Raw genomic sequence first — 24753 nt, forward strand, 5'->3', positions numbered from 1 at the left:
ATATAGTTAGATACCAATCATAAAAGTTGTGAAAAATAAGCAATTAACCTAGGAATATATTACATAAATGCACTTAGATCATAATCTTTTACAGCAGTTGTCATTCACATTTTAACTATTAACAAGAGGATGACAAAACTAACCTTTGGTACAACAAAAATATGATATTTGATATTTGATCTCACTTGTTGTATGATATATGATATTTGATCTCACTTGTTTTCTGTTATTAAATCATGGTTCACTTGAAAATTCACATTTATCCTCCAGAACTCATTCTAACGACTGAATATGTTTTAATGTTTCAGACCTGATGGAAGTGAAAGAGCAAAGACAAGAACTGAAGTTAAAGGTGATGATGCTGTAGTTTGTTTCAGCCTGTTGACTCCAATAAAACGATTTAATGTGCCAATTTACTGAAGATCTCAGACACCACCATAATGAATGAGCTGAAAACAGGGAACTTTTGGAGACAAAGAGGCTTTTCAGCAGCTCAGTTAAACATGATGACCCTGTACTTTTTAAATGCAGATTGGATAAAAACACAGTGATCACACCAGCAGTGAAGCCCCTCCCACAACAATTCACCAATAAATACTGGGAATATTCCCATCATCCTACAAGAGAAGAACAAACTCCAGGAGTAGCAGCTGAAATCTGTGTGACTGTTAAAGATGGAGTTTATTAAAGAGGAGATTGAAGACATGAGTGATCCAGAACCATCCAGAATAAAACATGAAGATACTGAGGAACAAATAGGTTGGTGTCCATTCTTGATTCTTCATTGTTGACTGCTTTAGTTGATGTGAATTATTAAGCAGTATATGGGTGATAAATGATGTAGAAATACATCCAAATGATAATAACCTTGTATATAGCAGTTGTAAAACATATTTTGACTATATTAACAAATGAATGGCAGAACAAAAAGTGAAAGATCTGATCTCTGTACTTTTCTGTTAATAAATAAAGGTTCACTTGAACTGATTATAACTTGATATGTATTTTAGACCAGGTGAGAGTGAAAGACCAAAGACAAGAACTGAATGAAGTGGAGGAGGAACATCGTAACTTTACAATTCAAACAACAAAAGCCAAAAAGACGCACACCTGCACTCAGTGTGGAAAGAGTTTTTCTCGAGCATCAACTCTCAGTTATCATCTGCACATTCACTATGGAGAAAAAACATTTAACTGTGATCAGTGTGGTAAAGATTTTATTTCATCATCAAAACTAAAAGATAAACTGAAAGTTCATTCAGATGAGAAGCCTTATGTGTGTTCTCTCTGTGGAAAGAGTTTTTCAAGGCTGGACAGTTTTAGTCATCACAAGAAAACACATAATGAAGTGAGAGATCATGTGTGCTTTGACTGTGGGAAAAGATTTACTAGATCTGACCAACTGAAACAGCACCAAAGAATTCATACTGGAGAAAAACCTTACAAGTGCTCATATTGTCACAAGAGTTTCACTCAGAATGGATCTCTGAAATCACACGAACGAGTTCATACTGGAGAGAAGCCGTACTACTGTACTCAGTGTGGAAAGAGTTTCACACAGAAAGGAACCCTTAAGACACACATCAGAATTCACACTGAAGAGAAACCGTATCCATGCACTCAGTGTGGAAAGAGTTTTTCAAGGCTGGGCAGGTTTAAACAGCACCAGAAAACACACAATGGAGTGAGAGATCATGTGTGCTTTGACTGTGGGAAGAGCTTTACTAGATATGATCATCTGAAAGAGCACCAACGAATTCATACTGGAGAAAAACCTTACAAGTGCTCATATTGTGACAAGAGTTTCACTCAGTCTGGATCTCTGAAAGAACATGAGCGAGTTCATACTGGAGAGAAGCCGTACCACTGTACTCAGTGTGAGAAGAGTTTCACCAAATCAAATAATCTAGTGAATCATATTAAAAAGCATTGTTCTGTGTCACAGTGAGCAAATGTTTTGTTAGATTCCCATAAAGTAAATGTGTAGTTAGTTAACTAATAAACTAGTGTTACTGTGAAATGCCACAAGATTTGTGTTTTATATGTTGGAGAACAAAAATATTATTGAAAATTATTTTGATTGAACGTTTGTTCAATGAAATACCAAAATGAAAAGAGACTGGAAAGAAATGCAGAAAAACAACAATAATCAGTTATTGTTAATATATGAAACAATTCCCTGAATTTGTACAGGGTTTTTTTTTTTAGTTTATCTATTACAAAGGTATGCACACTGACTGTACAATAACAACAAATAAAAGGACCATTTCACTGACAATGTGTGATTTTGTGATTAAAAGGTTGCTACAGAAACTGTGAGATTCAGATAAAGCAAATGTATAGTGAAATAAACTTTAATTCTTTAATGTTAGTTTTGTGGAAGTTGTTTTTAAGTTGTAACTTTCTGACTTGTCATTTAGCTGTCAGTGTAAGGCAGTTCTTTGTCTTTAGGAAAACAACAAAACGTCCTGTGGCCTGTTGCACAAAGTTGGTTTCAGTTGCTAACAGGTAAAGTTTGAGATTAGTTTGTGCAAACTCTGCCTTTTTCGGGCTCAACAAAGTTGATTGGTACAAAGTGATTGGTTATTAGTTGTGTTCATCACCATAACTTATGCTACACGGCTAACCTGTTCTGGAGCAGGTTTTATTCTGGTTTAGAGATTGCAGACCAAAACTGGACCAATCAGTGCAGTGACATGTATCTGAGACAATTAAGCCACTCCCCCTTTATCTCTCACTCCAAATCAAAGCATTTTATAGTGCGAAACAAAATTCAGATGAACATGATAAAGCTTGGGTTTCTGAATATTCAATCCCTTTCTTCAAAAGCACTTATTGTAAATGATATGTGTCACGGTTCATGGATTCACTGACTCGCCCTCGCTATGTGTGTGTGCGTGTATGTATGGGCGTCGCTTTTTAGCGCGGCTGATGAGTTGATCTGTGCCAATTGTTTTGAATGAGTAGTCCTATGTTGTTTATCTCGTCTGGTCTTTGTCAGATTGTTGTCGAGGCTCTCCAGAGATTCTCTCCGTTGTTCCTTGCTGTTCTCTGGATCGTCACTCCGGTATTCCTGTGGATTATTTCCTGTGCTTCCTTGTGGATCTAGGACTGCAGCGGTTTCCTCCTGCAAATTTCCCTTTACTTCCAGATGCAAGCTCATCAGTTTTCGAACGATTCAGCCCGTGTGGCCTTTATTATTTCCCTGTTATCCGGTCGAGCACTCCAATGGGCCCAGTCCTTGTGGAATTCAAATTCTCCTGTTGTGAAAACTTTATCGAACTTTGTGCAGCATTTCAAGGAAGTTTTTTGGTCAGACTGCATCCGATCTCTCCATGCACGATCAGCTGTTCAATCTCCGTCAAGGAGCGTCCTCAGTAACCAGTTATGCACTCCAGTTTCGTACATTGGCGGCGTTGAGCGGCTGGAATGAAACCGCTCTGATAACAGCTTTCCGTCATGGTCTCAACCCCGACATCCGCCAGCTGATCGTGGTGTTTGAAAATTCTATTGGAATAGAAGGTCTCATTCAGAAAACCATTCGGGTGTCCCAACATTTGTCTGCCTGCAATAACCCTGCTTCCGCTGCATGTCCTCCACCTCCGGCTCCATCATGCCCTCCTCCAGCACCCGAGCCTATGCAAGTAGACTCCACTCATCTTTCGTCTTCTGAGAGGCAGCGTCGCATTCAACATCACCTCTGCTTGTACTGTGGGGGTGATAAACATCTCATCAGCACCTGCCCTGTTCGACCTCAACGCCCAGCGGTAAGCACTATTCAAATTCCTCCCAAGATAGCACCTCTGAATCGTACTACTGTCCACCTATTAACCTCTCATGTATGTGTCTCAGCACAAGCCCTCCTCGACTCTGGTTCCGCGGGGAACTTCATATCCACGCAACTCCTCCAGAAACTGAACATCCGCAAACAACGAAACCTCCAAGATCTCCGAGTTCAAACCATTCAAGGTAAACCGCTGGGTCGAGGTCGAATTTGCTATGTCACCCCCACACTGAAGCTCTGCGTTGGCTGCCTCCACACGGAGGAGATCTCCTTCATGGTGCTGGAGGAGTCCACTGCTGAGCTCATCCTGGGACGCCCTTGGATGGTCCAACACCAACCCACCATCGACTGGACGTCCGGGGAGGTCCTTCGTTGGGGTGAAAACTGTTTTCCTTCCTGCATATCGACGGCAAAAAGATTTCATCAGAGTTCTTCTTCTTCAGAGGGAAGCCCCGAGATTCCCGTTTGTTCCACGTCTATTGAGAGTCCAGAGATCCAACACCAGGTGGAGATTCCCGCAGAGTACAGGGCGTTCCAGGATGTGTTCAGCAAACAACTGGCAACCAAACTACCACCTCATCGGCCATGGGACTGCGCTATCGACCTGCTACCTGGAGCCACTCTGTCTAAAGGTCGTGTCTATCCTCTGTGCATCCCGCAGCAGAAGGCCATGAAGGAGTATGTGGAGGAAGCCCTCAGGCAAGAGTACATTTGTCCATCCACGTCCCCTGCCGCTTCCAGCTTCTTCTTTGTGGCCAAAAAGGACGGAGGCTTGAGGCCGTGCATTGATTACAGTCACCTCAACTCTCAAACCGTCAAGTTCAGCTATCCCCTTCCTCTGGTCCCAGCAGCTCTGGAGCAGCTGCGTGGAGCCCGCATCTTCTCTAAACTCGACTTACGCAGTGCATACAACCTGATCCGTATTCGTCGAGGCGATGAGTGGAAGACGGCTTTCATCACGCCCTCCAGTCATTATGAATACCGGGTTATGCCCTTCGGACTGTCTAACGCTCCAGCCGTCTTCCCCGGGTACATGAACGAGGTCTTCAGAGTATATCTTAACAGGTTCGTGGTCGTCAACATAGACGATATTCTCATCTACTCATCTTCTCTGTCTGAACATCGACATCATGTCTCTCTGGCCCTGAAGAAATAAAGAGCCCACCAACTGTACCTCTAGCTGGAGAAGTGCGAGTTTCACACCACCTCAGTCCAGTTCCTGGGCTATGTCATCGATCAGTTCGGAGTACGGAAGGACCAGAGGAAGGTGGAAACTATCCAGAACTGGCCCCTTCCTTGGACGGTGAAGGATCTGCAGCGGTTTCTAGGATTCGCTAATTTCTACCAGAGATTCATAAGGAACTACAGTCGATTCAGTGCTTTTAGATCCATTTTATTACATACACTTCCATGCACTTGGGGAAAAAAGCTAGTAGAGTAATATCAATAAATACAATACACAAAAAAATTTATAATACATAAGCAACATGAATAATCAACCATATATATACAATAGGCTGTACAAGAAAAGACATCTCAAAATGCATGGAAACACATGTTCCATGTAATAAATCAATGTAAAAAAAATTGACATTAACATTTTGATTACCCTAATTAAAATTGTGCATCTTCACTTTACTTGTTAAGCTTAAGTCTGATGTCACTGTTTCCAAATCCAAAAGCTCTATCAGATGCCAATAACCAACAACAAACAGTGCAAATATACACTCATTGTGCTGTAATATTCCTGAAAATTATGATCTTAACTTTTATCTCTATACCGAAATCTCAGATGGTTAGTGATTCAGCTATTTTGAATCAAAAAATATTGAAATCTGGGATGCCGTGAGACTGAAGACTGTAATGTACACTTTGGCCTTTGAAAAGCTTAAATGGGGGGCCAAGATGGCGGCATGAGAGGTGGATGCTTTTGCTGATGCTCCTGCCTCACTCAATATAGAATTCATAATTTGTTCACTTGAGTATGTAATTTAATCAATTTTGGCAATGCAACCTGAGGCACTATGTCATTAGAAACTTTTTGGGCTGATTCTTTTGTGAAAATGCCGAAACCAGCAAAGAAACCTGCGGACGCAGCTAGCGAGGATTCCCACACGCGCAACGATGTTGGCCAGCTTGATCCAGCGTTATCCAGGGAGCTACAGGAGATGACTGGGAAAATCAGAAAGGTGATTGACGATAAGCTGGGGTCGCTTGCGCACACTATTCAAGCCCATTTACAACAACTTGAGCAAACAGCGGGCAGACTTAATGAAGCCGAGAACAGAATTGCTGAGGCTGAGTCGTCAGTCGATACAGCGAACGCGTGGCTTCAGTCACTCAGAGTTTCGTCTCTCGCCGAACACCTGGATGATATAGAAAATCGAGGTCGGAGGATAAATTAACGCATAATTGGCCTTCCTGAAAATGCTGAAGGAACTAATCCGACCGCATTTCTTCAGTCTTGGATCCCAAAATTCCTCTGCATCGAAACAAAGTCGGGAATGCTTAAACTGGGGAGAGCTCATCGCATCTCTATGCCAAAAGCTGACGCCAGGGGTAGGCCTCGTCCGCTTATTGTTCGCTTCCACAACTTTCAGGATAAGCAGCGGGTTGTTGATGCCAGCAGAATGCGGCACAAAAAGGAGATCTGATGTACAACGATTGTAAAATATTAAACAAATGTCTGTAGAGAAGCACTTCCTGGACACAAGTGAATAAGTTTGAGGTGCTCTTTGGATAGAAAAAACATGTAGAAATCATCAGGAACATCCAAGGCACTCTCTTTAGAAAAGTTAAAAAGCCTTTATTTCTATGGCTTGGTCATAATCAACACTATTAAAACTATTAAAACACTACGCGTTTCGACATACAAGCCTTCGTCCGGGAGTCACTACATTTCAACAAACAGGAGGAGCCTTATAAGGTCTCAAACCACCAATCAGAAACCTCCATTTGGCAAATGACAACAGTAGGTTCAGAATTGTAAGATAATAACAAAGGCCACTAGATGGCCTCCTTGACGCTTAGTAGAATATTTGTGAAAAAACACTTCAAAGTTACAAGAAATGCATATATCACTACAAAAGTACAAAGAAAAAATCAAATAGAAAATACAACAAAATTTAGAGAAAAACACTCAGGTCAAGTTCTTCGTTCAGGCCTGGATATTTTATAGCCTGCAGTTTATAAATCCAGAAACTTTCTCTGGTTTTTGCCTGTCCCCTTTTCTTAATGATAGTGGGATATGGTCAATTCCACAAATCTGTACAGTAGAAGGATCACTCTTATGGAATTCCATTTAGTGTCTCGCCATAGGATAGTTCATATTGCCTATGCGGATTGCATACTTGTGTTCAGCCAATCTGTCCTGCAAACGTCTCTTTGTCGTTCCTATATAAAACACTTTGCATTCAGGGCATTCCAGTCTATATATAACAAACACAGTTTTGCAGTTTATGAAATGGTTAATATTGAACTGTTTTCGGAATAAAATATCATCAAAGGTTTTAGTCTGTATAACATTTGTGCAGTGATTACAATGGTGACATTTATAAGACCCTTTGGGTTTAGATCCCAGCCATGTTTGTTGGCCTTCTGGTTTCAAATGGCTCCGAACTAGTTTATCACGAATTGTAGGACACCTTCTAAAAGTAACCAAAGGTGGCTCAGGGAACAACTGGCCAAGTACATCATCACTCTCAATAATACCCCAGTTATTTATTATTATTCTCTTGATTTTTTCTGCCTCTGTACTATATGTAGTAACAAAGATGGGTATATCTTTTACAGGCTCAGGGGGGTTTCTTTCTAAAAGTGATTCCCTGTTAGCAGATTTGGCCCTGCTGTATGCTTTTTGGAGAGTTGTGTTTTTATAACCCCGTTCCTTAAAACGTGACATCATCTCTTTTGCTTTGTGCTCAAAAGAATTGTCTCGGTCATAAGGTCATAAGGAACATTTTCCTTCAACCACTTAGCATGTAGGATAGTTTTCCTGTCAGTAGGTTTTCTAAAAACTGAAGTGTGTAGGGCACCATGATCGTCTTTTGATATGTTAAGATCAAGGAAATTAATACTATCTTTACTGTATTCCAAAGACAGTTTAATGTTGGGGTTAATGTTATTCAAAAAACATGGAACTCTTTCAAATCTGTCTCTGAACCAGACCAAAACAAGCAAACATCATCAATGTAACATCCCCACCAGATAATATGCTTGAAAAAGGCATTCTTTTCCTGGTTAAGGACAAAATCTTCTTCCCATTTTCCTAGAAATAGACCTGCATATGATGGGCTGTAACAGGCCCCCATAGCACAACCTTTTATCTGTTTAAAAGTCTTATCCTGGAAAATGAAGATATTTTTATTCAATGTCCATTCAGTTAATGAATCCAAAAACTCAGTGGGGGGCAATCCTGACCCAGGTCTTCTACTCAAAAAATGTGTCAAAGATGCAAGTCCCTGCGTATGTTTAATGTTAGTATACAATGCTTCTACAGCCATAGTGACTAGAAATGTTTCAGAGTCTATATTTTGTAGTTGTGTGATCTTTTTAAGAACATCCATGGTGTCTTGAACATATGCTGGGAGTGAAGGCAGACAAGGTTTGATAAAATAGTCAATGTAGAAATTTGTTCAGTGAGGCTGTCATTTCCAGAGATAACTGGTCTCCCTGGGGGGTTATCAACACATTTGTGGATTTTGGGTAGCATATAAAATGATGCCACTCTTGGGTTTTCATTCCACAAAAAGCTCAGTTCAGATTCAGAGATCCGATCATTGTCTTTGGCCACATGTAATAGTTGTCTCAATTCCTCTTTAAGAGACTCAATAGGATAAAATGTCAATGGTTGATAAAATTCTGTGTTGTTTAACTGACGAAAGGTTCTTTTATATACATATCCTTTCCCCAAATTACTATAACCCCACCTTTATCTGCATTTTTAATAACTACATCACTATGTTTGGATAATGTTTCCAAGGCCTTCTTTTCAGTGTGAGACAAATTATTCTGCCTAGGTGGTCTTTTCTGTTTAAACAAATTTTCAATATCATAATTAACCTTTTTAGCAAATATCTGTAATGCTGTATTCTGAACCAATGGGCAAAAAGTAGACTTAGGTTTGAAAAGGCGTCTATGGGAAAAAGAAACTGTCTGACCTGTGTCTATGGAGCTTGCAGGTGTAGCCTGAGACTTGTACCAGGTCTTGAGATGTAAATTCCTGTAGAAACGGAAGAGTTCAATCTTTGTATCAAATTCTTTAGCAGAGTAGGTTGGTGCAAAAGATAGCCCTTTAGAAAGGACTAGGGTGCTCTCCTCCGTCAGGGCTTTTCCAGATATGATAATCACGACTCGTGTCTGGTTCTGCTCCGTGTCCATCTGGGTTCCCAGTTTCTTTCTGCCTCTCCTAGTTCTCCTCTTCCTATGCTTTTGCTCCTGTTTCTGCCACGTCCTCGGCCGTATCCTGTATCCCTCGGCTGTAAAATATTGTTCTATTAGGATTTTTCCGCTGCTGTTCAATGCAAATGGAAGGAGTTCTATGCGGCGCGGCAAAAGCTACAGCAGATGGGAGCTCAGTATGTCATGCTTTATCCAGCTAAACTCCGAGTTACCATCGTAGCACAGCAAGAGCCTTTTGCGCTGAACAGCGCTTTATTGTTGCGCATCGTTCCCCTTGTTATGGGGGAAATACCCCTTGTAAAGGTATTGTTCATTGTTTTGTTTTTTTAATACTATTTGTTATAATGTTCACTGTTGAAGCTTTGGCAGGCTCTTTTTCTTTTGAGTACTTAATCTGCTACTTTATGAAAAGGGAGGTGCAGTTCCATATCTTTGTATTTGCTCTATTCATCAATACTTGCTCTATACATTATTGTTGGGTAGTAAACTAAGAATATGTATTTGTAATGTTAGGGGTTTGCATGGAACACTGAAATTGAGGAGGGTAATGTCTATTCTTGTTAAGGAAAGGGTAGATATTGCTCTACTACAGGAAACACATCTGGATGATGAGGCAACTTTAAAGTTAAAACACAACCAAATCCAAATCTTTTTTTTTCATCATTCACAACTAGTACCCAGATAGCAATGTGTTGGCGGTCCTCTGGGGTCCTCCAGCGGCAGTAGAAGCGGCAGAATGGCAATATCGCAAACACGTTTGACGGCGCACCGCCGGCAGAAAAAATTAACAGAAAAATACAAACATATTTTATATATATATATATATATACACTTTTGTAAAAACACTATTGTAACACTTACAATAATTGTTAATAAAATAAAGAGGTCAGCTCTAGGATGAAAAGAATTACCAGTAAACATAAGCAAAGAGGATATTTGGTACCAAAGAAAGTGCAGGATACCAAATAAATTGAGGTATAACATCATATTTACAAGTAATTTCTAACAATAGGATAAATGGTAATAATTTAGAGTAAAACTCTGGAGTAGAATATACCATTATAACTGCAATGCTGACCTGTGGCAAAAGGATTTACAAGCTATATTTAACAATATAATAACAGTTAAGCACTGTGACGGAATGAAGTAGAATATTTGGTACCAGGTAATGTACAATATCAAGTATCAGAGGTATGAAATAGTATTCAAGCTATTTTTAATAGAATAGATAAGCACACTGATGGAATGAAAGTAGAATTTTTGGAACTAAATGTGCAATATCAAATTTCAGGCATGAAATAGGATTTACAAACTATAATAGAATCGTTAAGCACTGACGTAATGAAATAAGCCAATACTAAAGTCACGGTAAGTAGAATATTTAATACCAGATAATGTGCAGATATCAAGTATTAGATGTATAATCTAGAACTAAAAAAAAATAAGACCAATTTCCACAGTGAACAGTGTGGATTGGGTGAGTGTAGTCTGACACTTGTTTAGGGGTCTTGATGTTACTGACTACAGGATAAAGAAAGGGTTCCAGTTGTCAGTGATGCTGGGGTGTCAGTAGTCAGCCTAGGTTTAAGGGGTCGGGTGTGGGTCCCTCTCAGCTGTGCGGCGCCTTTTTCCACCTTCACGGTCAGATGCTCCTTTCAGGTAATGCGTAACGTTAACCTGGATCGCCTCATCAGTGGCATCCTGGGTTGCCGGGTTCTTCCGGATGGCTCCTGTAGAAAATAAAGATCTGTCATTCCATTTGAATGGCATAAGGTCATACATATCTACTTAGAAATATAAAAAAATATCCCACTTACTTTGAACAATTGTCTTCAGGAACATGTCTCTAAAACATGCTTTATCCTCTACACCAGTCCAGTTTGTATTGATGGAAAGGTGATTAGAGAAGACACTCGGAAGCATTCACCACACCTCCCACATTTGATTGCCAAAAACCGAAGCTGAAAATACCAAAAAAAGTGTTACAAATTACATTTCTCTGAAGCTTCTCATAAATTTAAAATGTGACAGGCTGTGGATACAGACTGTAGAATATGCAGTGTACAATCTTAATTTAACTTGTTAGATCGTTGCTGGAGCTCTTTGTCCTGCCTCAAACTGTTGTCAAGCAACGCCAAATCTTCCTGGGTGTCTAGGGGGAGTAACAGATCCCCTGGCAGGGAAAACTCTCCAACAGACACATTGGCACTGAAATGTTGCAGCATAGTGTCCATTTTGTTGTCCATGCTACGCACAACATCTCCAAACTCTCCAAGACGTCGCAGCATTAGGGTCTGATCTGCACCTACAGGGGTTCCCAGAATAGAAGAATACAGTAGTCAGTCCTGGTCCCTCAACTACTAAACTATCACATTTTTGTCTAGGTTTACTACATGTACAGGTGGCCCCATTGGGAATTAAACCAACAACCACAGGTGTTGTTTGCAAGTTGTACCTGATTGCCCAGTGCGAGCAAACGTCTTCAACATTGTCCGAACTTGCTTCACCTGCTCTTGAAGTGAGCCGTTGTCATTCGAAGCTACAAAATGACAGGCATGTGGTAATTTTGGACCTACATCACACACAAAAAAGTAAAATTTAAGAAAGAGTGCATGTCCTCACCTGCTGGTGCATTGCTTTCCCTCAGGGCTTGGTTCTCCTCCCTCAAGGCTCGGTTCTCATCCCTCAGGGCTCGGTTCTCATCAATCACGGCTTGTTTTTCATTCTGGAGTCTCTGGACATCTACATTAAGATAATGTAGATATAAAATAATAAAAAATACAACAACTAAAGACACTATTTTCAATAATGTTAAAACACTGGACACTAAGACATAGGCCTAGAATATACCTTCATGCTGTACACGAGATCCCAGGAGAGTCCAAGGACCAATAACTGAGCGATGACTTTCTCCTATTGATAATCATTGACATTTAAAAATATGTTTGAAGTTATTGGATACATGTAATGAATTGGACTTAAATGTAACACTTAGTTTAGCACAACGTATTACATACCTCCAGCGTTTTCACCCATATGCTGCCAGGGTAAATTTGCTGCTGGGGGTGTAAAGCTTAATAATTGACGAGCTGGGGGAGCAAACATAACAGCTTTAATTTCACTGCAGAGTATTGCATATTCAGTAATGAAACAATAATTGAACTGTGCAAAGCTAATGGAATGTACAACACACCTCGACACCTTTCATCATGAAACTGCTGCGGCGAGTAACCCGTCAAGTGTCCTAATGAAAAACAGATGATGATTAAATGATTCCTCATCTTAAATAGAAACAATAGTTTCCAAGACAAAAAGCGTCACAAATTACATAACTTACTTGTACTCAAACTCTTGGGTCTCTGAAGTGGAGTCTGGATTACTGGAGAGAAACCTGGTTCTGAGAAAGAGGAAACAGAAATTTGAAAATCTAACAAAGTGTATAGTTTAGTGGCAGGATCACAAATCAAACATCACAGCAATACATTTTACATACCAGCTCTGAAATCTACAGATGGCTCAACATTTTCCTGGTTTTCTGGAATCGATGCAACTTCTGGAGCATCGGGCAGCACTGAAACCTTGTTACCGGGAACCGGATGTTTTCAAAGCTCAAAAGAGGTTGCTGAAACGACAGCACTGCTGGTGCATCTGGAAGACTAGACTCCTCTTCATCAGAAGAGGCCTGGGGTCTGTAATTGGAAGTTGAGATTCTCTTTCGCTTTCCCTTCTTGTCATCATCCGTCGTTTCAACGCTGGAACCTGTTTGGAAGCGCACCAAATATCTCATCGCCTCTTGCCAAGATTCTAGAGCAGGGAATAATGAATGACAGAGTCAGTTATCCACCATAAACAGACAAAGAAATGACACAGATGAAATGCAGGAAAATCAAATGCACAAGTCAGACCCATTTACCTGCTCCCTTCATAAACTTAAAATGATGTTTCTCCCAGGTGCTGTGTGGAGACGTACAGCGGATGGCTAAATTGTTTCCTTTGTCTTTTTTGCGGAGGTTAAATGGGGGCAAACAGCACATGTCATTGCTGAGCCACACTTGTGGAACCACTGCAAATGGCAGATCCTCCTCGTTGATAAACTGAGCAATGGCAAACAGCATCTAAAATAGAAGAAAGATTAGCATAAAGTATACATTTTGATTAATTTCCAGGCAGAATCAATAACATGAAAAATTCTCACCCCTTCAAAAAAAGTGTCATTTTTACAAGTGGATCAATGGAAAACCAGCCTTTCCATCCGGGCAAGGAAGAAGATAATATTTCCTCTGCACATTTGCTATATGGTTAAAGCGGAGTGTCTTCTGTGCTTCAGGAAAACATTTCACTAGGTTCATATACCTCATCTCCAGTTATTTCCTGTGCTTCAGGGATTACAATTTGTCCATGGCTTGTTGTAGCCATTCCATGTTGATGTTCATTAACAGGAGGATTTACTTGGTCAAACTCAGGAATAACAGCAAGTAGAACATTGTTTGCAGCTTCAATTTCCTGTTTTTCCCTCTCAACTCCTTTCAATATTCTTCTCCTTTTGGCCCAGTAACTAGACATTGTGACTAACAATGCATTTACCTTTAAAGCCAAAACAATTGTCCAACAGTAGGTCTCTTGGGTGAAGATAACTGGTTATGCTCTGGTCAAGGTATCTGAAGGAAAATGTGAACAAAACCACATTGTTAACGTTAGGAATATACAGTAGCCATGCTGTGGGGAAAAACTGAACAGCCAAATGTGGAACAGAGAAATTGCTAAACATAAAATGTATTCATTCAGTGCAGTGTTTCAAGTGAACACAGCATTGTCCTCAAACATAAAAAATACAACAGTTCAGAGAAATTGAACTCATCATAATCCCATTAAATCCTAAAAGTACAGTAGCAACACAGCATGTTTTAGCTAACACTTGCTAGCCACTGTAGCTACATTGTGAACTGAACTAGCAGCATACTTGTTCGGACAAACAAAATCATTTACACAACCGATATACATCATTATGTTTTGTTAGAAAAAAACACAAGTTATACTTAGTCTTTCTAGATGTAAAGCGTTGGCTAACTACTGTAAGTAGCTATTTACATTTCTACATGTAACGTTACTAGCAACATTGCATAACCTCAGTGTGTACTGTACAAAGACAAAACAGCATGTGTTAGCTAACACTTGCTAGCCACTGTAGCTACACTGTGAACTGAACTAGCAGCATACTTGTTCGGACAAACAAAATCATTTACACAACCCATATACATCATTATGTTTTGTTAGAAAAAAACACAAGTTATACTTAGTCTTTCTAGATGTAAAGCGTTGGCTAACTACTGTAAGTAGCTAATTACATTTCTACATAACGCTACTAGCAACATTGCTTAACCTCAGTGTGCTATGTACTGTAACAAAGACAAAACAGCATGTGTTAGCTAACACTTGCAAGCCACTCTAGCTACCGGACTAGCAGCATACTGCAGGAACAAAGATGACTAACTTAGATATTTTAAAAAGATAAACTAAAAAAAAATGTGAACATAATATTGCGTTACACAAAAAGGAAACATGTACTTACCTAAACTATGGTAGTCGATGACTTTGCTAGCTAGCAAACTGTAGGCTACAGTAACTCGTGATTGAGCGTCAAACAGATGCAAATGTTGTTACGGGAGGGTTCAGCCAAAGCCCGTCTACGGAAAGCCTGGCCACTCCTTACTAAGCCCTATTGTACCGAATTTTGGTTGTAGTTCCACCAGAGTTCCACTGGGTGGCGATCGTCCGAGTGCAAAATGAATGGGAGTCTATGGGGCTAGACGGCTAAATTTGTCTCTTTCACCCGATTGCCGTTGAGAAATCTCAGATTTGAATGTAGGTTTTGCAAGTTCAACATGGGTTATAGGTCGAAAGTTGAATGAACGAGTACTTATGTCCTTTTGATTTCTTACAGGTTGAGTTGTTGTTGCCCATAACACGCTAGAATTTTGCTAATGGACGCTGATAGGTCAGTGAAGGACTGATAACAACCAGACATACCGCCTGATGGCATCATGGCATCCGAAGCGGGACCTGGGGCCTGTTCTTCGTACGTCGCTAACTCAGTTAGCTGGATTTGATTGTTGGCGATTTGGCATGATCTTGGATCGTTTGGTTCTTCGAAGCTCATCCTAGACTTGCTGTCATAGCAACAGGTGCGCCAGCTTGAACCTGCTCGCGAGCAGGCTTATTTCATGTAAACAGGATTAGATTGCGGCTTTATAAGCGGAGGTGATACGGGAAGTCTGTCGTAGCCATGTCTTGTCCATTTTTACGACAGCAACCTGTTGCGGAAGGTGCGAGGATAATTCGCAGAGCTTTTCGAATTAATCGCGTATTGCAGGATAGACAGGATCCTTTAGCGCAGCGCGACAGTGTAATTTTTGAGAGATATCGTTTTTCTCGTGAGGGTGTTATTTACATCATTAATTTGCTGGAACCACACATTAAATGTTCAACACGGAGGAGTCGGGCTTTGACAACTGCACAGACTGTGTGCATTGCCCTGAGATTCTTTGCGAGTGGCACGTTCCTTTACACTATTGGAGATGCAGAGAACTTAGTGAAAAGTGCTGTCTGTCGTGCCATTCGCAAAGTTTACTTGGCACTCAAGCAGTTTTTAGGGGGTTTTGTGGTATTTCCAAGCCACTTAAGACCCCAGGTTGTAAAGCAGAATTTTTTTGATATTGCAGGTACATTTATAATTGTTAATGACATGCAATCATGACCATGCCAAAAAGTATGACTAACAGTATGTGTCCTTCAGGCTTCCCTAACGTGATTGGTGCCATAGACTGCACACACGTCCCCATCAAGGCCCCACCAGGGCCCAATGAAGGGGATTTTGTGAACCGAAAGGGGGTTCACAGTGTAAATGTGCAGGCAAGTTACTATTACAATTTATAATATTCCAGATTAGTAATATATTACATAAAAAAATGAATGTAATCAAAAAGTATGCAGTTGACTGACTAAATTCTCTTAGATGGTGTGTGACTCTGTTCCATATAACAAATGTGGAAGCAAAATGGCCAGGATCAGTGCATGACTCAAGAATTTTCAGAGAGTCACATTTATGCACATTATTTGAACGTGGTAAGGGAACTTATAAATGTCAAGCTCACAGTATTACACACACTTATGCTGAGCCTAACAAAACTGCATTTTTCCATTATACAGGGAATTTTGACGGGGTCCTGCTTGGTGACCGGGGCTATGCCTGCAGGCAGTACTTCATGACGCCATTCCCTGACCCAAACCCTGGACCACAAACCCGTTACAATGCAGCTCTAGCCAGGACAAGGGCACGCATTGAAATGACCTTTGGGCAACTAAAGGAAAGATTTCAGTGTCTGAAGGGTCTGAGGGTTGCACCTGACAGGGCCTGTGACATAATTGTTGCATGTGCCATATTGCATAACATTGCCACTATCAGAAAGGAGAGGACCCCTGTGGTGGGGGTGCAGCCTGATGATGACCTCCAGCCAGTGCACTTGGACCAACCTAGTGGCAGAGCTGCACGGGACAGAATTGTGGAACACCATTTTTGAATGTGTAATAAAAGACAAGACAAAAATGCTTAGTTCCTGGAGTTTTATTTAAACAATTCTTTATAAAGAAAAGCCAGCAAGTCATCCTTTGACTGCAATAAGAGATAGTTATCTAAAGTCAGCAATACTACTATGTGTCAAATGATGTATTAGCACTTACTCTGAAGGTCCTTTTGAAGCAACTCTATCTCTAGTGCAATTTTTCTCTTTTTCAAGTTGTCAAGTTCAATTTCTACTCTTAATTTGTGTTTTTTCAGGTCAAAATACTCGATTTTTTGTTGAAGATGCCGTTTATATAGGGAACGGATGTCACCCTGTGTCATTTTGTGAAAGAAAAAGGGTCAAAACATGCCTCATGCAACAAAAGTAAAAAGTAAAAGTACAACACTGTCCACCTCTGTATCAGTTCTTTGTGCAGACTCTTCTGTAGACCTTTCTGTAGGCCTTTCTGTAGGCCTTTCTGTAGGCGTGGACTCCTGCAACTCATATTGCAGACAGAAAGAATAGGTACACAAGTATATACAAATTAGTGTAAAGTTATTTATGCACTTACAGGTTCTTCCTCCAAAGGACAGTCATCTGAGAGGGTTTCTTCACTGTCCTGTGCAATGGAAATAAATGGGTATTACAAAGTGTTGCACTTTCTTCCCTTTATGCAAGTTAGAAAAAGTACACAACTTACTGCATATGCTTCAGCCACCACTTGCTTGGGAACAGGTAAAAGTGTTGGTGTATTATGTAAAACTGCACAAAAGAGGGGAACAAAAAAAATTGTCATTACAATTAACAACACTGTAAAAAATATAATGTGATCAATAACTCATGGCAATATATTTTATATTAACTAAAAGTTTTCACTTTCACAAACGGTTTAAATTACTGTACAAGCCATTTGGATTATACTTCATTTAATGCAGCAACAAATAATTTTACAGTGTACTAAGAGAATTGAAAACTCATTTAGCCTACCAGTAATAAAGGTGTTGCTGCTACTGGTCCCTGGCTTTGGGTCTGAGGAAGAGCTGCCCCCAGGGATGCCCTCCACAATGGGTCGGTTTTCATTCAACCCAAGGGCCAGCTCCTCTGCTGGGGTATATTGTGGTGGTGCAGGACCACCTTTTTCTTGGTGGCTGTTATAAACAGACAAACACATTATTTAACAGTGGCTTTTAAAAAGAGGAAAAAATTGGCTTTTTAAAATAAAGACAGTATAAGAATTAAAGGCTACCATTTTGTAGAAAATTCTTGTACTTCACTTTTACTTGTCCCCATGTTCTAGTGGGTCCCGCGGAGGCTCTGACATAAAAGAACAAAATAAATATGAAATTATTAAAATGCAAAAATACATACTGTAGAAAGTGATAGAAACATCTACCATGGACAGCACTTACGCATTTAATTTGTCTGCTACTTTTTGCCAGCCCTCTCTCCTGGATTTCGCAGACTTCGAGGTGTTCCCTGTCGTTTTAATTAAAGATTCAAATTCGGCATAACCTTCCATTAAAGGCTCTTGTTCTCCTTGGGAGAAAAACTGGGCGCGTTCTTTGGCCATGCTGAACAGCCAATAGCAGCGTTGCTGATCATTGTTTCTACTATCGATACATATCCCCTTTTAACCCAGCGCATGAACGCGCAATTATCTCAGATAACTCAATCCAGCGATACTAATCATAAACAACAGGTGTGTTCGAAGAATCCAATTAGCCGGATCATGATTAGCACGATGATATCATCTTGGATGTCTCATTTGATCTCGGATGTTTTAAGCAACGTACGAAGAACGAGCCCCAGAATGTTAAGGCGGACTTAACTCTTCTAGCACGTGTATTTACCTGTGTCAGCTGTGTTGTCGATGCCTCGAGAGAAAAGAAAGTGCAGATCGCGAAAGCACCAAAGTGACTGAAGTATTGCCGTAAAGCAGTTCTCTGGTCGTACGATGTGTATGACGTCATTGACATTTTAAAAGACTTTTTAAAGCAAATAAGTGACTCTAAAAAATCTAATACCCAGTAATCTGTCATTTCTTTGCATCTCCTTTCGAAAACAACATTAAAATTACTAGACGAAAAATTATATCCTGAGAAAAGTTGATTTTTAGGGGTATATCTCCATAGACCATTCATTCTGCACTCGTCCTGTGAGCGCCCTCATTTCGAACCAGAGTGGAACTGCAACGAGTTCAGAATCCAGTGCGATCGAGCCACCGTTTTAGCCCCGCCCAAAAGAATCCTGAACACAGCAGGTGCGGTCTAACTCCACAATTCAGTACTTCACAGTTCAGTCTTTGTAATGTGTTTTAGCAATACATTTTTAACATTTATAATGTGTTTAGATTTTTTTTTAATTGCCTTTACAGGGACTTTAACACTTTCTTAATCATTTGTACAGGTCGTAATTGCAAATGAATCCCTTACTTGTAAAAGGTAAAATCACTAAAAAATCAAGGTTGGAAAAAAATTTAAGACATAAACGACATTTCTGCGCAACTGAAACCAGAGGAGAATTTAGCTTTTTCATTGAGTTTATCCTTCACGTCAAAATAGGGATTTTCATGTTTATGCTGATAGATATTACCATGGTTGCAAATTAATAAAAAAAAATATATATAAAGTATAACCAAGATTTTGGCCATGTTGCAGATGTCTTTCACTGTTCACTGATAGTCAGGCATTGGTGAAAAGTCTTCTTCATCAATTTATTCTGCTTAATTGTTCATACCATGAATTAAATATCTATTTTAAAACCTAATCAGAATCAGAAAGATATTTATTGCCAAGTAAGTTTTACAAAAGGAATTATTTTTGGTTTATTGGTGCATGTCTCAAATGTGCACCAATCAAAGAAATGTAAACAATTTTCACCTAAGTGCATAAAATAATTCAATATATTTTACTGTATAATCGCTTCAGAGTTTCAAAGTAATTTAAATGTCATTTCCTAAACCTTACCTTATCATGGAATCAAGAGTCACGAATCTGTTATAAACCCTAATGGCTTTGGAGCAAAAAAAAATAATAGCCAACATGGCTGGTCGATTTTGAGAGTAGAAATCCTTTTATTTCAAATCGCGGTCCATTAGACGGAGGCAACCACCAGAGAAAATGAAGCAGTCAGCATCTCGCAAGAAATGGGAGTGACGAATTCGGCGGCAAACGTTTCATCCCCGCCAGTGGGACGCACCTATAGCCGACAGCTTAGGGCCGGCGGCAAAAAAGAAGCCGTGCGGATATTTTTTGCTTTCTGGGTAGGAGAGGGGTTGCTATACTTATTAATAAGAACATCCCCTTTAATGTTGTAATGAGTGACAAAGACTGATTTGGTAGATACGTTTATCTTAATGGGGTTCTCTATGGGGAATAGGTGTCCTTGCTAAATGTATATTTTCCTCCAAACTTTTCCCCTGAATTTCTCACGTCAACCCTTGCTAAATTCTCTGTATATCCCTCTGAAACACTTATAATTGGAGGGGATTTTAACTGCCTGATGAACCCTTTGATGGACAAATGGCCTGTTAGAAATCCCTCTCATACTAAGCAGTCAAAGGCATTAGTAGCTATCTGTGAAGAACTAGACTATTTGGATGCTTGGCGAACTTTAAACCCCACAAAAAGGGACTTTACCTTCTATTCTGCCACACACAAATGTCACTCAATAATTGACTATTTTCTCATTAATAAGCTGTTTTTGCAATCGGTCGCTGGCTGTGAGTTGGGTAATATTTTAGTATCAGATCATGCGGCTGTATATTTAGATATATTAGTTCAGGCAGTCCCACAACGAAAAGATGGCGTTTTAACACTAGCTTACTTAAGGATATGGCTTTTCTCTCTTTTTTTTGTACAGAGCTCAAAATATTTCTTTCAATTAACTCTACTGACTCAATTAGCCCGTCTTTTTATGATTTTATGTTTGTTTTTATGTTTGTCCCTACTGACTTCGGACTGCAATATGTCATTTGTGTATGATCGTCAAACATTACTAAATATCCGCATAACTATCGATTCAATCAATAGTGACGTTGGTGAATATTGCCGATTTCCACCACCTGCGCACCAGCACCTTCCTGCACAACTGCGCTGGTATCCCGCTGATCTTCCTTGGAGGCGACAGCGTCGGAGGAAGTGTGGCAAGCGGGGTGGAATTGCTACTCGTTTGAAGTCTCTTGCGGTCTTCGCCCATGTGTATTGGTCCTGCGCTAACCTGCGAGTGGCGCTTCGCCAGTGCCTTTGCATGGTCTTTCCCCTCACATCGGTGGCTTCGACCTGTTGTTCGAAGCTCTTCATCTGCGCTCTCGGGCATCGTCTCCCCCAGCTTTCGACGTCGTGGAGTGAATCTTCTCAATCTTCACTCGCTAACGCGAACAACACAGCTGGAGGAAGCTGCACCGCCACTTTAGGTGGCTTTGATCAACGCCCGGTCAGTAGTAAACAAGACATTTTTAATAAACAATTTCTTCACAACGCAGGATTTGGATATCGTATGTATTACTGAGACATGGATTAAGCCTGATGAGTTAAGTCCATTCACTGAACTAGTTCCACAGGATTGCCTTTTCTTTAATTCACCACGGTGGGGGACTAGCGTCAGTTTAAAAAACATTATCCCTGCCGCAGTCTAATAACTAGCCCTTGTCGCACCTTCGAAGTGCAATTGGTGCAGCCCACATCAACTAACTCACTGGTATTTGCATTGGTTTATCGTCCGCCTCAGCCGAACAAGGATTTTTTAAATGAGTTTGCAGAGTTTGTGGGGGATCTTGTTACTAGATATGATAGAATTTTAATTTTGGGTGATTTCAACATTCATGTGTGCTGTGATTCTAAGCCACTCTCCAAAGAGTTTCTAAATCTTACTGCCTCTTTTGACTTGGATCAGTGGGTGTCTGGCCACACTCATATTCAGGGACATACTTTAGATTTAATTTTGTCAGGTGGTTTACTTGTATCGGACATTAGCATCAGTAATACTGGCATGTCGGATCATTTTCCGATTCTGTTCTCTCTACCTTTTAATGATACTACAAATAAGCATCATACTTGCTCACGGATGACTCACATTTTTAATGACTGTTCAAAGTAGGACTTTGTGGCATTATATCCCGGTTTACATGAGAATCTAGACATGGTTCAATCTTTAAGTTCCTTAGATGCTGATAATCACTTGAATTTGTTTAATTATATTTGCTCTAATGTCTTAAATGCTGTTGCTCCTCCTAGGGAAAAGAAACATAAACATAATCATGCTTTAAAACCATGGTTCAATGACAATGTTCGTTCTCTCAGACAGATCTGTAGAAGGGCTGAACGCAAGTGGAACAAGCACAGACTACATGTTTCCTATGAAATTTTAAAGGATTCCCTCTCTCCTTTCCAGCGAGTTGCTAAAGCTGCTAAATGTTACTACTTTTCTGAGCTGATTCGACTTCACAGTAATAGGCCCAATGTTTTATTTTCAATAATTGATTCTGCTCTAAATCCCCCTACTAATCAGTTCCCAGAGATGTCGGACTCTCTCTGTGAGGAATTCACCATATATTTTAATGAGAAGATCTCACTGATTAGATCTCAAATGCCTTTGTCAGCCTGTATGACACTTGGAGTCCCCGTATGCTCTTCCATATGGTCTGTCTTTGAGCCTGTCTCCTTTGACTCTATAACTGAGATTGTTACAATTTTAAAACCTACTAGTTGTTTTCAGGATGTGATTCCCACTATATTTTTTAAGCATGTATTTCATGCTATCGGTCCTGACTTGTTGTCTATTATCAACAAATGTCTTCACACCAGGGTTGTTCCCAACAGCCTGAAACATGCTTCAGTTTTTCCTAAGCTTAAGAGCTCTAGTTTGGATTCGACAATTCTGAGAAACTTCTGCCCAATTTCAAATTTACCCTTTATCTAAAAAAATCTTGAAAAAGTGGTTTTGAGTCAACTCCAGTCTTTCTTGAATGATAGTCAGGTTTATGAGAAATTTCAGTCTGGTTTTAAATCTCGCCACAGTACGGAATCTGCACTTTTAAGAGTCATGAATGATATATTGCTGACCACTGATACCGGGCAATCTGTGGCTTTGGTCTTGTTAGATCTTAGCTCTGCTTTTGACCTGGTCGATCTCAATATTTTAATTTCTCGTCTTGAAGCGTGTATGGGTTTTCGGGGTACGGTGCTACAATGGTTCCGCTCGTACTTCTCGTACGCTCCTCAGGGTTCTATTCTTGGCCCGGAACTGTTTAATCTATACATGCTCCCCTTGGTTTCTATTTTATCTAGACATGGGATTCTTTCCATCTGTATGCCGATGACACTCAAATGTACTTGCCTTTGAAGCGTGATGACAAGCTTGCTTTAAAGCCAATATTGGACTTTCTGGATGAACTGAAACTCTGGCTTTCCAGTAACTTCTTGAGTCTCAATGAGAGCAAAACTGAAATTATCTTGTTTGGCCCCAATGATCGTAGTACTCATGATTTTGATCTACAAACGTTGTTACCATATAGCACCACCTGTGTGTGAAATTTGGGGGTCTGGTTTGATAACAACCTTAAAGGGTTACTCCACCCATTTGTATTAAGATTTCCATTGTTAGAAAACCAGTCATACTATTGATTGGTCGTGCAACACTCATTCATTTTCCCCTGAGACGAGAGAAATCCTCTATTTACCTTTTTCACTTCCTCCTACAATGACGCAAAAATTGTCATTTTACGTCATTGTAGGAGGAAGTGTAAAAGGGGGGGATTTCTTTGAAGACTACAAGCACTAGTTCCCACCCTTTCAAACCCGCCCATAGGGGGTTGGACCTAATGCGCTAACAGACCTATCATATCAGTGCCGGTGCGTTTGATTTCACCGGGAGAAACTTTTTGAAAATATGGACGAAGGTACTGAATACACAGGCGGATGCATTATGGAGGATCTGGATTTTGACGAAGTTATGGTAGAAACGGATGTTCGTGGCTACCTTTATGAGCCACAGTATAGCGACGAGCAGCTGAGGGCTATGGAGGAACCGGAGGCGGCTGAAGCTGCTGCCACCACAGCCGATGCAGACGATCTGCTTGCCGCGGACGAGGAGCCCGCAATGGCTCGAGCTGGGGCAGATTGGTGGTGCCTGTGCTCTCACTGTGCCATACATGCATTCGTAACATCCAGATTGGACTATTGTAATTCTTTATATATTGGTGCCCCTCAGAAATGCATCACTCGCTTACAATTAGTCCAAACTGCAGCTGCACGCCTTCTCAAAGGGAAGCGTAAATTTGAACACATATCACCAGTTTAAATTCAGAATTGATTTAAAAGTTATCTTATTTGTTTTTAAGTCATTACAGAACCAGACTCCACAGTACCTATCTGAATTACTTCGCCCAATCACACAGTCAAGATTACTTAGATCGAGGCACTCTAAATTACTATCTGTCCCTCGAACCAGACTAAAAAATAGGGGTGATCGCGCCTTTGCAGCCTTCGGACCTAGGTTATGGAATAGCTTACCAGCTCACATCAGATCTGCCCAAACTCTGTCAATTTTTAAATCTTCTTTGAAAACTCATTTCTTTTCAATAGCTTTTAATTAAGCTTTACTTGTATTTTATGTCTCTTGGCCTTGTTAAGCACTTTGGCCAACGTCAGTTGTTTTTAAATGTGCTATACAAATAAAATTGTATTGTATTGTATATTTAGTATGGGAAACTTGCAAAGCATATATTAGAGGGCTGACTATTTCATACTCATCTAGCAGGCGACACAGACAATTGGCAAAGCAGAAACTTCTTGAAACTGAACTTGATAATGCTAAAAAGGAATTTAATGCAACATCAGATTCTAAAATACTTGAAAGAATATCTAACCTTAGGACCTCTTTGGATTAGTTGTTAACACAAAAAGCTAATACATTTTTTTTATTTTCTAAGCAGAAATTGTATGAGCATGGTAACAAACCCAGTAAATATCTTGCTCAGTTGACTAAGATTAGGGTAAAACAACAATTAAT

At 40.1% G+C, this 24753-nt stretch overlaps 1 protein-coding gene and 2 long non-coding RNA genes across 10 annotated transcripts in view; 1 reads left to right on the forward strand and 2 right to left on the reverse strand.

Moving 5' to 3' along the window:
• The window catches only part of LOC143715437 (uncharacterized), a 181494-nt gene that overhangs the window by 14002 nt on the left and 142739 nt on the right, over nucleotides 1-24753 (forward strand). For 5 of the 8 annotated variants that reach the window (XM_077207229.1, XM_077207230.1, XM_077207232.1 and 2 more), the window contains 3 exons: nucleotides 309-352; nucleotides 532-759; nucleotides 1011-2278. The exons of 1 other annotated variant lie outside the window; for it this stretch is intronic. In XM_077207229.1, coding sequence (XP_077063344.1) covers nucleotides 675-759; nucleotides 1011-1948 — 1023 coding nt within the window. In that variant the 5' untranslated portion in view covers nucleotides 309-352; nucleotides 532-674 and the 3' untranslated portion in view covers nucleotides 1949-2278. Of the gene's footprint in view, nucleotides 1-308; nucleotides 760-1010; nucleotides 2279-24753 lie in introns of those variants that run through there. 2 more of the 8 variants (XM_077207234.1, XM_077207231.1) reach the window with 1 other exon arrangement.
• On the reverse strand, nucleotides 11289-11885 carry LOC143715503 (uncharacterized). The gene is made up of 3 exons (XR_013195777.1): nucleotides 11807-11885; nucleotides 11640-11723; nucleotides 11289-11489 (listed from the first exon to the last, which is right to left on the reverse strand). It is a non-coding gene; the product is annotated as an uncharacterized LOC143715503 (long non-coding RNA).
• On the reverse strand, nucleotides 17204-17868 carry LOC143715497 (uncharacterized). The gene is made up of 3 exons (XR_013195769.1): nucleotides 17731-17868; nucleotides 17444-17505; nucleotides 17204-17362 (listed from the first exon to the last, which is right to left on the reverse strand). It is a non-coding gene; the product is annotated as an uncharacterized LOC143715497 (long non-coding RNA).

This window comes from Siphateles boraxobius, unplaced genomic scaffold (genome assembly GCF_051911475.1).
Source record: "Siphateles boraxobius isolate OS27281-9 unplaced genomic scaffold, OSU_SipBor_1 6, whole genome shotgun sequence".
NCBI lineage: Eukaryota > Metazoa > Chordata > Actinopteri > Cypriniformes > Leuciscidae > Siphateles > Siphateles boraxobius.